Below are 13,423 nucleotides of genomic sequence, written 5' to 3' on the forward strand. Positions count from 1 at the left end.
TCAAATGTATTTTTCTGTATAATTTGGGGTTTTCAAATATTAATTTAAAAATTCCCTTCTATTCCTGGATTATAAAATATTCTACTAAAGATTATCTACTCTTCTAAATCCTATTCTTCCATTTAGATGATTTAATCTGCTGAGGTTATTCTTCCATATAGGAAGAAGCGGGGGTCAAGATAATTCAATCATTCAGCAGGCACATGAAAAACTAGAACAAATACTATGACTTGAAAATGGGCAAGGGAACCAGAAGATGTCTGATTTCACATCAGAGATTTACACATCAGGATTAAGGTCGCATCTTGGAGGCGTTTTCGGTGGAGGTTAAGACTGTCATGAAGTCACGGGAACTTGGGATGCACCAAGCCTTTTGGTTCCTCTCCCAAAGGTCCTCCGAACCATAAGAGGGTTTCCTATCTAGAAACTCCGGATGTGGTTCCTCTCCGAGCTTTCAGCAGCCAGCTGAGAAGGCAGCTTCTCGAGGTCACTCAAAGTATTCCAAACTGTTAGAGGCAAATTTCCCTAAAGAAGAAACAACAATGCAGTAGAAAGAACGGGATGCGCGACGGATGCTCTACGCATGCGCGCTCTTCCGAGCGGAAAAAGCTGAGCAGCAAGGTTTACCAAGTTCCGCCTCTCAGTGAGCTGGGCATGCGCAGCCTGGGAGCTATGCGTGTTGCGTCTCTCTAGAAGCCGGCTGGGCGCAGGGACAGCTGGGAAGATGGCGGCTGTGGGCTTGACGGCTGTGGCTGCCTGGGTACCCTGTCGGAGCTGGAGCTGGGCAGCCGTCTCCTTTGGCCCACACCGTGGCCTCAGCGCGTTACTTCCACGGAAGCCCCAGCGGGCGCCCCGGTGGCTCCCAGGTTAGTGTCCGAAAGGCGGGAGTAAGCTGCGTTCCTTCGAACGCGAACACTCGGCGTTCGGTCATTTCCTGGGCAATGCATTTTTGGCGCTCCGTTCAAAAGCGCTTTGCCTTTTTTCTTAGTACTCCAGGCGCTTTGTACATTTCTGGTGGAGTCTGTGAGGAGAGCCCTGCTGGAGCCCTGGGGTATTGGAAGCCCGGGTCCAAGGCCTTTTACTCCCTGCAGTTTCAGGAGCTTCTGCCCTCTACTTGCCTGCTTTTTCTGCATGCACTTGGTTATTACTCGCTTTGGGGGCTTTACGATTTAAAATACTTAGACCTGCCCTCCCATGACTTGAAACTTAAAATATGAGGCATGTTCTTTTAAAAAGTGTAGCTGCCACTCTTTAATCCTAATTTTGTAGTGTTGTTTTCTTGATGCTCCCACTCAGTGAGGGAGCCATAAAGGAAACACGTTTTTGGATCAAACATCAGAGACTCTCATACACATACACACACACACACACACACACACACACACACACACACACACACAAAGTCTTGTTGAATTTTGTCCTTTGTCTTTTCACACCCTTATCACATAGCTGTCAGATGCTTGGTATCTAGGATAGTAATTAATTGGTCATTGTAGAGAGCTTTTGTTTCTAATTTTAAAAGTTAAACTTACATAGTAAATTTAACTTTAATTATACACAACGAAAAGTATGTGTTATGTATAAGTACTAGCCAAGTATAGAATGTCCGTTCATTAAGCTCATTAAGGGTATACTCTTCTGTTTAGTAAATACTTTTTGAGCATTTATGTACCTAGCTTTCAGCTAATCTTTATTGTACAAAAATGATTAATGGATATGATGTTAAGAATATATTCACTTTAAATAAATTATAATTGTCTTGGGGAAATTCTTATGCAGCCAATATAATAACTGCAGCCAATATAATAACTGGAAGATGAGAGAAAGGAGTTTTTTGAGTGCTTAACTGAGGAAATGGAAGATGACAATTATTGCTGATACAATTGCTGACCAACAACTGGCCCAGTTTTTTACCAAAGGTTTTAAATTGGGCATATTTCTCTATATATTGAAACTTTGAAACAGGCTTATATGTAAAAGGGAGAGCATTAAAGCCTTCAAATAAGCTTTTTTAAAAATAAACATAACAAATCCAAAATGGGGAAAGTTTTCACAGCATATATGGAGGGAACTGAGAGGTTTTCCCTAGCTGCAAGAAAGTGGCGGAAGCTCCATTTAATGTAAAAGAAATTGGTTAGTGGGGTGGGGGAGGACCCCACATTATAAGGAAGTACACAAATGTAATGGCTTTGGAGGGAGAAAGAGGGGTGTGTGTTAAATACTATATCTTTTGATCTTTTTAATCAAATATTGATTTATTCTAGGGAAAACGTTTTTTTAAAGAATGAAATGAACTGACTTTGTAAAGTTCACCATTTGTGCTGCTCTAATTAAATTATTCTAATACCTGTGTGAATCATTCATGAAAAGCCAAACCAACACAAATAAACAAAGTGTTTGCAGAGTCCTATGAGAAATCTTTCCAAAAATATTTGCAATTCAAAGAGTAGAGGATGTGAAACTCCTCAAACAATAAAAAAGATGACAAAATCTCCGAAAAGAGGGTTTTAACTAGTATAGTTAATGTTCATCAACACTGTTGAGGATAGGTTATATAGCAGCAATAGGAAAATGGTTTTTGATGTATCTCTTTTATTTACTTGAAATTTCTACTTCATTGTGTAATTTGGAAGATTGGACCTTGAAGTTACTGGTTTTGACAAAGTTGTAAAACAAAGATGCCATGACTAATGAATTTAGTACTTGTTAATTTAGTCTGTTTTTTCCCCTATCAAAATGAAATGGTATTTAATATCAATGAGTTAAGAAAGGTAAAGTTTTATATATGATTTTCAAAAAAATGTACTTAGAAATTATAATTTATGTTTTTTGTACTTTGTTTAGTTTGCAGACAGAAGACATCAGTCTCTTTCCTTAATCGACAAGACCTCCCCAAACTGGCTTATAAGAGGCTAAAAGGCAAAAGTCCAGGAGTTATCTTCATTCCTGGCTATCGTTCTGATATGAATGGTACAAAAGCAATGGCAATTGAGGAGTTTTGCAAATCTCTAGGTCACGCCTGTATAAGGTAGGAACAAAACATTTCAGAGAACATTGGTATTATTTAGCATGGTGGTGGAGAATTACTTCTGCTATAACCAATTGAAGTAAATGCCAACACTTTTCTAGATTAATTTATTTTAATGGTCTGTAAACTTTCATCTTGTGATTTAGGGTGACTGTAAAAGCAACCTTTAAAGACCTTTTTAAAAGGTCTTTGTGCTGACTGACAATAGTGGTAGGAAAGGATATGTAACAAAAACAGATATATTAGTTGGCTTTCTTGTAATCTCTTTTAATTTTATTGTGGTTTTCCCCTGGAGACACAAGGATTTATTTGACCATTGTTTATTGCTTTCTAAAATGTGTATTTAGGGCTGGGGATGTGGCTCAAGCGGTAGCACGCTCGCCTGGCATGCGTGCGGCCCGGGTTCGATCCTCAGCACCACATACAAACAAAGATGTTGTGTCCCTTGAAAAAAACTAAAAAATAAATGTCAATCTTTCTAAAAAAAAAAATAAAATAAAATATGTATTCAGGGATGAGGTTGTAGCTTAGTTGCAAAAGAGTGTTTAGTATACTTAAGTGTGAACCCATGTTAGATCTCCAGCATCACACACATAAACACAAAGTAACGTAATTTATGTACTTAAAAGTATTGTAAAATTAGTGTTCTATGATTCACATTTTTGCTGAGTTTTCTCTTTTTTTTCAGTCCTTGAATCTTAATATTTATAAGCATAAATAGGGATTGGTGGTGTTTAACTGAAGATTAATTTTACATTTCCTAATTTTTCACCCCAGCAATCATATTAATAAAATAATTTGTTCACTTTGTTGTCAAGTTTATCTGTAACAGTCACTTATTTATTATCTAATTTAATAGCAGAGTATGGTTTAGTCAAAAGAGTATTAGCCTGGAATTCAAGAATTTGGAGTTCTAGAGTAAATTCTTTCAGTAATAGTGACAAACAAGTCAGTCAATAAACACTGAACCAAATTTTGTCAAAACAAGGAGGTTAAGTTAAATATAATTTCTGAGGGTTTTTTTTTTTAGCACTAACTGCACAAAAATCTATTCACCTAAGTTTTTAAAGTAATTTTACTAATATTCAGTAGTTCTATAAAATATAGCTAGATATTCTCTGTTCAACCTATTAGCAGAATTTATATAAATTATATGGATTTAGTCTTTTTCCCTCCCAGCAATTTATCAGAATTATTTTCATGGTCAGAGCTCTTTAAAATCTCTTCCAACTTAACTTATTCTGAAGACAAGTATTTTTTTGAAAATAGTCTCTAGCATTATACTGGGTGCTGAATAATAAGAATATAAAACATTGTACTTGTCCTTAAGATTCTTTCAATCAGGGTGGAGACAATTCAGATAGGAAATTAGGCAGAAATACTCATCAGAATGTGATAGTCAAAAGAGCAACATACTGGGGCTGGAGTTATGGCTCAGAGGTAGAGTGCTCACCTACCATGAGTGAGGCACCAGGTTCGATCCTCAGCACCGCATAAAAACAAAATAAAGATATTGTGTCCTCCTATAACTAAAAATAAATGTTTAAAAAAAAAGAGCAACATACTTAGTTATGTAAAGTGAGAGAAAACTGAGGATTGAAGTGGATAGAAAAGACCTCATAAAGGAGCACTGAAAAGTAGTTAAGATTTAAATAAGAGGGAAGTTCTGTCCAGGGAGGGAGGCTGCCCTTAGCAGAATATCATATCACAAATATTGCTATTACTATTTCTTGACCCCCACCCAAATTTGAATTAACAAATCACCTTTTTGCTGATTCTTAAATTTCAGCTGAGCCTGTGAGAACTATAACCTGTTCCTCTAAGACATACTGTGAATTTTCTGCATTTTGGATGGTATACTAATATAAATTATACCTTGTTTGATGATGGAACAATAACTATAAAGTATAGCCCACTTACTAAAATTTTTAATTTGATTAGGTTTTTTTATTTGACCTTATCAAACTTCATTACAGTATAGTCACTATTAACTATTGATTGCATTTTAGTTTACTACAAGAAATTTTATCCTCAATTTACATATTTTTCCTAATTTCTCAATTTACTTTTTTTGTAATTCTCACTATAAAATTTAGATGTTAAGATGAAGTGATTAATTTATTAGATAAGAAATGGTACATATGGCCATGTGAAAATGGTTTCATAATGTCTTATCACATTGCATGTAAAGTAAAATTGCATCAGAATTCAAGGAAACACACACACATATATACACACACATATATATACATACACACACATATACATACACACACACACACACACATGCTGCTCAGGCTAGCATTCTCATAATTATTTCTAGTGGTATTTTTAATTTGGGCCTATGCCCCTGAAAAATTGAAGTTGCTAGAACAAAGTTATATTGCTGTTTAAAAGTCTTAAAAATAGCTGGGCTCAGTGGCACATACCTGTAATCCCAGTGACTCAGGAAGCTAAGGCAGGAAGATCTCAGGTACCAGAAAAAAAAAATGTTTTAAAAATACTAAATTGTTTGAATTAGTATCCTTTGTCTCTGGATTAAGATGCAGCAAGAGGGAGCTATATATTTTTTATTTGTAACCTATTAGCATCACTAAATGTATTAATGCATATTTTACAGCTTCAAAGTTAATGGCCACCCTGCACCAAGCAAGTGTTTCAGCATCATTTTTCCAACGATTCAGATGTCATTTTTAGCAATAAAATTTTTTAATCAAGTTATGTACTTTCTTTTAGACATACTGCTATTGCATACTTAATTGACCACCATATAACATAAGCCTAACTTTTATATGCACTGGGAAGCCAAAAAGTTGTGTGACTCTCTTTATTGTAATATTCTTTTTATTATGGTGGTGGGGAGCTGAACCTGCAGTATCTCTGAGGTATGCTTATATTTTTTTCATAAAGGAGCTTCACAAGTATTTTGCATCCTCTCCATATATTTGGAAGGTAGTTGTAAAAGATGCAGCATATAATGATACCTCATTGCCCACCAAGGAGGGAAGAAAGGAAATCCAGTGCACTCTTCTCCTTAGTTGATCTTCTGGGTACCCTGGATTGATGATGGAACAATAACTATGTTTTAGACTATAGTAACAGCCTTGTTCAGATTTCCCAAAGATATGAAGCCATTTAATTTCAAACCTAAAGAAAATGTAAATTTCTGTTTCTTTGTTTGGGCACCTGGGGATTGAACTCAGAGCCACTTGACTACTGAGCTGCATCCCCAGTCCTATTTTGTATATTTTTAAGAGACAGGGTCTCACTGAGTTGTTTAGCACCTCGTCTTTGCTGGGGCTGGCTTTGAACATGCAACCCTCCTGCCTCAGCCTCCTGAGCTGCTGGGATTACAAGTGTGCACCACCGTACCCAGCTTTCTTTATTTTTATCACTTAAAAATAAAATTAATAATAAAATAATTTCATATACTCTAATAACAAAGATTCACTGGTTTTCACTAGATTTTCAGAATCAGAAAAGCAAGAAAACTTTGATATTTGAATAAAGTAATTTTTCTTTTTCTTTCCAGTTTTATTCATTTAGTAGATGTTAAATTCAGTGAGGTTTCTCTATCTATTGAAAGAATGCAGAGAGAAAAACAAGTTTATATGATGTGACTTAAAGAACAGCTAGGAGTTTGGGCAGGGAAAGAAGGCTTTGTAAATAGTAGAACAGTATGCAAAGGCTCAGAGTTATGAAAGGACTTGTCTGGGAAATGGGAAAAGTTTAATATGACTGGGGTTTAGGATAATCTGTGGGCATGGTATTGATACTTCATGATTTATTGAATTGGGACCTGAAGGGAGAATTAAAATTTACAGATTATATAAACTGCCCCTGGATACCTAGAAAGTTACAAAGAGAAATGTATAGGTTCATAATGATGAATTTGATTCTGATCTCCTTCCTTACCATTAATTCAGCAAATATGTATTGAACATTTACCACTTACAAAGTACTGATCTAGACACTGGGAAAGCGGGAGTAAACAAAACAAACTGTGGGCCCATTTGAAGCCTTCATTCCAGTGTGGAAGACAGGCCACAAATCAATGATCAAGTGTCTTATCTGTCAAGTATAAGTGCTATGAAGAAAATAAAACAGTAAGGAAATACAGAATGATGAAAGAAGCATAATTTTAATGATTGAACAGCCAGAGAAAATTTTCCTGGGGGTATAATATTAGAGCCAGAGGCCTGAATGAAGTGAGAGAGCAACTCGATGGATATCTGGAGAGAGAATATACCATGTAGAAAGGAAAGCTGATGAGGCAGGGAAGTGGATGTTGTGTTCCTTGAATTCAGTAAAGGAAGAGAGAATACAGTTGGGAGGGAGGGAAAAAGAACAGTAAGAGATAAGATTTCTAATAAAAAAAATTGGTCAGGGTCCAAAATATGGTAAGGACTTTGGGTTTTATTGAAGATTATAGAAAGCCTTTGGAAGGTTTGTGTAACACATGTATTTGTTTAAAAATGGTCACTCTGATTTCTATGGGGAGAATAGAATATGCAAGTGGAAAATAGAAACCAGGAGATTTATGGAAAGATTTTTTATTAGTCCATTTGAAAGGTGATAATGAGTTGGGCTAGCTGTGGAGCAGGTAAGAAGTGATTGGAAATGGAAGATATTTGAAGGTTAAGCCAATACAATTTGCTAAAATATATATACTATGATTTTTCACTATATTTTTGATATTTTAATAACAACGAATGTACCATCTTCAAAATTAAAGAAGCAGATATACAGAGATAAATAAACATTTAGGTATAAATGTATTTTTTTTTTCAGGTTTGATTACTCAGGAGTTGGAAGTTCGGATGGCAAATCAGAAGAATGCACAGTGGGGAAATGGAGAAAAGATGTTCTTTCTATAATTGATGAATTAGCTGAAGGACCACAGGTGACTGTTTTTATTAAAGATGATAATTATAAATTATAGTCTCATGATAGATATGAAAATTTAATATTTTAAATGTTTAACAATGTTTTATGAACAATTTTGATTTAACATTTTCCATCATTTTTAACTTTCTAATAAAAAAAATAATTTACTTTTCATTGTATGAATTTTATTTTCAAAATTTTTGCCTAATATTTCTACAGAGTTAATTATAATTGAATTTTACTTTGTGCCAAATATTAAAAGTCTGGTAGCTATGTGTATATAGAAGAAAAAAATACATATATTTATATTAAACTACTTCCCTTACAAACATTCCTCTCTAAAATGGTAATATAATTTTATTCTTAGATACTTGTTGGATCTAGCCTTGGTGGATGGCTTATGCTTCATGCTGCAGTTGCACGGCCAGATAAGGTCGTGGCTCTTATTGGTGTAGCTACAGCTGCAGATGGCCTAGTGACACAGTTTAATCAGCTTCCTGTTGAGGTGAGTCACAGGTCACTTTGGTAAACCCAGAGGTATACCTCCTATCATTCTTCTAATTTATCTTTTTTTGAATATTGGTTTATGTATCATCTGTCACTTGACATCATGTTGGCTCATCTTTTATCTTACCTGATTTTTTTGTATGGTCTCTTTACAAAGTTTGTTTGGTCTCTTGCTTAAGGTTTCCTTTACAGTTCCTTTCAAGTCATTCTTCCAAATATTTGAGCCATATTAATAATAAAATCATACTTTGTGATTTATTTTTTACGAAGACTTTCTTTGCCTTTTTTTTTTTTTTTTTTTTTTTTTTTTTTTTTTTTGTACTGGGAGTTGAATCCAGGGACATATTGTGCATTACCACTGAACCATATCCCCAGCCCTTTTTTTTTTTTTTTTACTATATTTTTATTTTGAGACAGGGTCTCACTAAGTAAGAAGACTTTCTTTATTAATCGCATTTATGTGTTTGGATCACATATCATGAACTACTTTTGTGCCTCCTTAACTTTGTGGCATTTAGGTAAGTACTACCTATTCCCACTACTGTTTTAAACTGAACTAAACAATTTAAAATTTGTTTTAGCCTGAAAGCAGCCCCAGATCTTCGGGACAGACAGACATCAGCCAAAAATCAGTGCATACAGATAAAATTTGTCATTCTGGATTAGTTACATAGTAGCATTCTTTTTCTACTCCAAATTCTTAGGCAGGGGGAAGAGGGGCTTTTTGTTATTAGCATGTTTTTTAGCAGATCATGATACAAATGAGGTTTTTGAAATAACTGTCAAGATAGCTACTTTATTACATTCTGTTCTTGGCCATATGTTTAAGCATATTATTTATTTTCAACAATAAAAAATTAAATAATGAATAGTAGGTTCTTATTTTTGTATAGTTTTATGTGTTTTCTAATTAATTGAATTCTCCCTGGGTTGTTTTTTCCTAGAGACCTAAATTTTCAGATGTGGGACTAAGCTCCTGGCAGGTCAAGGCACAGAAATTAAAGACGAAAAAACAATCAAGAACAATGGTTTTAAAAGTACACTCCCCAGTCAAGCAGATAGTCATCACCTCAGAACTTGATAAGAATGCAAATTTCTGAGCTTGAGCTTTACCATGAATTAGAAATTGAGGATGTGGATCTAGTAATTTGTATTAACAGGCCACCAGAGTAAAATTTGAGAACCACTGCTATAGAGAATTCAGAAAGAGAAGGAAAGAAAGAAATAAAAAGAAGATAATAAAGTATGTAGTATTGAATAGTAGAATGTCATTGACTTTTACCTCAAGTTCAGCATTGCAATCTGTGCCGTATATTATCTGTTCTAAGTTTGTTCTTAGTTCACGTTCTTAGCTTCTTAAGAAATATTGTCTGTCTAGTCAGACTCCGCCTATTATTTCCTATCAGGGCTAAAATTACATCTTCCTTGCACTTAGCTCTTATTTCTGAAATGTTTTCTTTCTTTTCTTTTCTTTTTTTTACACTTGTACATAGTTGTTGCTCAGTCCTCATGCTTTTCCTACTATTTTGTGCATCTAAACACTGGACCCTTGACTCCATTTACTTGTCTCAATAATACAGTTCTCATAAATTATCTCAAAAATGTGGCAGAATGAAAAGGAGTTAAAAACATTTTTATTTTGTAGTACATAGGACAAGATCTATGTACATTTGCTTTTGTATACGTGTATCCACATCACTCAGCATGAGGATTCGGTGTATAGTCCCTAATGACTGTATAGACCTCTAGTCTGAAGATCAGGGCATATATTTGCTAATTCTAGATCACATTAGCAAAGTTGTTGATTTATAAGCATGTAAAAGGAAAGAGCAGGGATACTGGGACCACTGTCTCTTTTCCACACAAATAGCTAGCCATAGCAATGTTAAGAGAACAGGAGAGAATTTTACATCGTTTTTGACTTTGGGAATTTTAAACTCAACATTTCTCATTGTTTGCCTTGGAACTTGATCTCTCTCATAACTGCTGCTAATCATCTCCTCAGACAGGATGCACAGCTGTTTTGAATCTAAGCTTCTGAAGATCACATTGCCTTGATGATAATTTCTTCTTGGTATAAAAATTACATATACTGAATGTTTTCTTGGGATAATACTGTTTTTGCTATTTTTGAACTTTTTGTTTTTGAGAGTTTGGGACATGAAATATTTTATAAAGTTAATAACTTGTTCTTGAAATGAAATATATTCATTTAATTCAGTGGTAGATAACAGATAGTTGGGGGTCAGGGTGCGTAATGTGAATATTATTAATTCAGTGTCTCAGTAATTAGCCTAGCTTCTATATCAGTCAATAGCCAATGGAACTAAGTTTTAATTACTGAAATATACAAATTAATGAACAATCTTGCTTGAAGATGACTGAATATCATTTTTCTTTTAAACATTTGGTTTGTATGTTGTTTTACTACAGAAAACCCCATGTATTAATAGAGTCATACATTTTTTTATCTTATAGAATTTTCATTAATTTAAAATCATTTGGAGACATACTGAGAAGCACAGCTTTCAGATATTATGTACAGATCTTTTCTTTTAAAGATATTCAGTGAATAATAATATGGGAATGGTCAAGCTAATTATTTTAAGTTGATCATAGTAGACTATTCTGCAGCCTTTAAAAACTAGAATTTTGAAAAACCCAGGAATAATATTAAATTAATAAAGTATTATAGAAAATTGTATATGGATATGTAATAAGTAACATATTTTACATATTACATATATAAAAACCAAGTGCATAAAAATCCTGAAAGTCAGAATAAAAAGGATTGTTATTTCCATGAAGTAGGATTATAGATAGTGATTTTTTTCAGTGTACTTGCTTATATTTGCTGTGATTAATAAGTATATGTTATTCATTGAAAGTTCTAATTTTTAATTTGAAAAAATGAGATAAATTATAATCTCAAAATTAGAAATTCTCAAAAGGATTTATAGAACATATAATATTTCATTTTAAGGGAATAAATGTAGAAAATATATTTTTAAGTTTTTCAGGAAGTATTTGGAAGACTTCTGTGTTATTCAAACCAAGCTATTTTTTTTTCTCATTTCTAAAATGCTGAAAAGTAAAAACTATACATTTTACCTTCAGCCTAAAATTGCATGAACATGTGTTCATTTCTGTCTTATTTTTCATTTTTAATTCTATGCTGGATTTTTCCTGTATTCCATACCCATTCTACATACTTCTTATGGTTTCTTTTCATTTTACGATTTTGAAATTTAAACAACTTTTATTCTAAGATCTGATTTTAAGTAAATATAAGTGTATTCTTGGACTGATTCCTAGAAATTATTGTACTTTTCTCTTATTGCCCTTTTCAGTTGGAGTGAAGTGATAACTGATTTAAGCAGTATGATAAAGTTAGATAAATCTAAATTTGATTCATAGCCATAACATTCACTTTGAACTCCAAACATAATTTCTGATTTCTCTAAACCTTAATATCTACTTTTATAAAAATGGAATGATAATAGAATTCTTATCAAAATCTTATGAAATAATATGTGTAAAGTACCTATCATAGCACCTTGCACATAGCATTTTTCTAAATATTTATTTTTTAGTTATAGGTAGACACATATCTTTATTTTTATATGGTACTGAGGATTGAACTCAGTGCCTCATGCGTGCTAGGCGAGCGCTCTACTTCTGAGCCACAATCCAGCCCTATAATATTTAATTTTTGATAATTATTATTGTTATATTTTTGTCCTCTTATGCAAGGTCTGCTTTCCTGAGACAAAGCCTATTGCATGTGTTAATGTTACTTACATGCTTTTTTTTCTAATTTTTCCCAATAGGTAAAAAAGGAAGTGGAGATAAAAGGTGTGTGGTCCATGCCATCAAAATATCATGAAGAAGGATTTTATCACATTCCGTACAGTTTCATTAAGGAAGCAGAACACCACTGCTTGTTACATAGTCCAATTCCTGTGAACTGCCCTATAAGATTACTCCATGGCATGAAGGATGACATCGTACCTTGGCATACATCTATGCAAGTTGCTGACCAAGTCGTCAGCAAAGATGTAGATGTCATCCTCCGAAAACATAGTGATCATAGAATGAAGGAAAAAGCAGACATTCAACTTCTTGTTTATACTATTGATGACTTGATTGATAAGCTTTCAACGTAGTTCACTAGAATCACATTTTTAATAGGTATGTAAATTATTCAGAAGATTGAAAGCAATACAGCAAATCAAAGACCCTTATACTGTAGGTTTTTCCCTCTTACCTCTATTTTGTAAATATCAGAAAAGTATTTATTTAATTATGTCTTTGCACAACTAATACACATTGTGATGGAAGTACCGGCTGCTGTTTAGAAAAATTTCTTCTTCCTTCAATCTTTGACTTTTTTTCGTTAAAATATTTCCTATTTTTTATTCAAGAGATGTTTACTTTCCTTATGTATATGTTAGCCTTGCCAATTCTTATGTTCTATTATTAATAAAATTTGAATATTTTGGGTTTTGTTTGCCACATTTATAAATGGAAATTTATAAAATTCTGATTTTAAAATGCAGTTCACAAAAAATAGGAAGATGTTTATTGAAATAAATTTGAAATGTCTAAAGCATAAGAAAGTTCAAAAATAAGAATATCATTTGAATTTAAAATTAAGGTTTTTAGTCTTTTAAAGGCTCATAGCTTTTTACAGTGATATAAAATAATTTCTAAATTTTGACTACATGTCATTTATTTAAATGGGAAATTCATCTTAATGTAGCATTTGTATATATTATGATTGGTAAAAACTAAAGAGGAAATTGATCTTTTTAATATTGCCCACTTGCAGAAATACTTTTTATTAATTTGTGCCCTAAGTACAAATAGCCAAGTGATTGCCACTTAAGGGCTTTCTGAAGTGTAGAGAATCAGGGGGGAAAATATAAAATGCAAGTACAAAGGGTTTTTTAAAAAGTATAACTTTTTTAGTAGTCAGCCTTGATAATATTGAGTTGGTAG

The 13,423-nt window shown here is 33.4% G+C and overlaps 1 protein-coding gene across 1 annotated transcript; it reads left to right on the forward strand.

Annotated features, from left to right (window-relative positions):
- Positions 1-635: 635 nt before the first annotated feature.
- ABHD10 (abhydrolase domain containing 10, depalmitoylase) lies at positions 636-12,925 on the forward strand. Its single transcript, XM_081300847.1, has 5 exons — positions 636-866; positions 2,845-3,028; positions 7,820-7,931; positions 8,283-8,420; positions 12,253-12,925. The coding sequence occupies exons 1-5, from the start codon at positions 725-727 to the stop codon at positions 12,586-12,588; spliced, it is 912 nt and encodes a 303-aa protein (XP_081156973.1). The 5' UTR covers positions 636-724; the 3' UTR covers positions 12,589-12,925.
- Positions 12,926-13,423: the final 498 nt, after the last annotated feature.

The sequence above is a fragment of the Spermophilus citellus genome, assembly GCF_964194105.1.
Source record: "Spermophilus citellus genome assembly, chromosome: 7".
In the NCBI taxonomy this organism is placed as follows: Eukaryota; Metazoa; Chordata; class Mammalia; order Rodentia; family Sciuridae; genus Spermophilus; species Spermophilus citellus.

What these genes read in the sequence shown, in the direction of transcription:
- ABHD10 (XM_081300847.1), top strand. Translation starts at nt 725, where the DNA reads ATGGCGGCTGTGGGCTTGACGGCTGTGGCTGCCTGGGTACCCTGTCGG. An exon ending in CTAGGTCACGCCTGTATAAG is followed by an intron (nt 3,029 to 7,819) that starts GTAGGAACAAAA and finishes TTTTTTTTTCAG; the next exon opens with GTTTGATTACTCAGGAGTTG. An exon ending in TTAATCAGCTTCCTGTTGAG is followed by an intron (nt 8,421 to 12,252) that starts GTGAGTCACAGG and finishes TTTTCCCAATAG; the next exon opens with GTAAAAAAGGAAGTGGAGAT.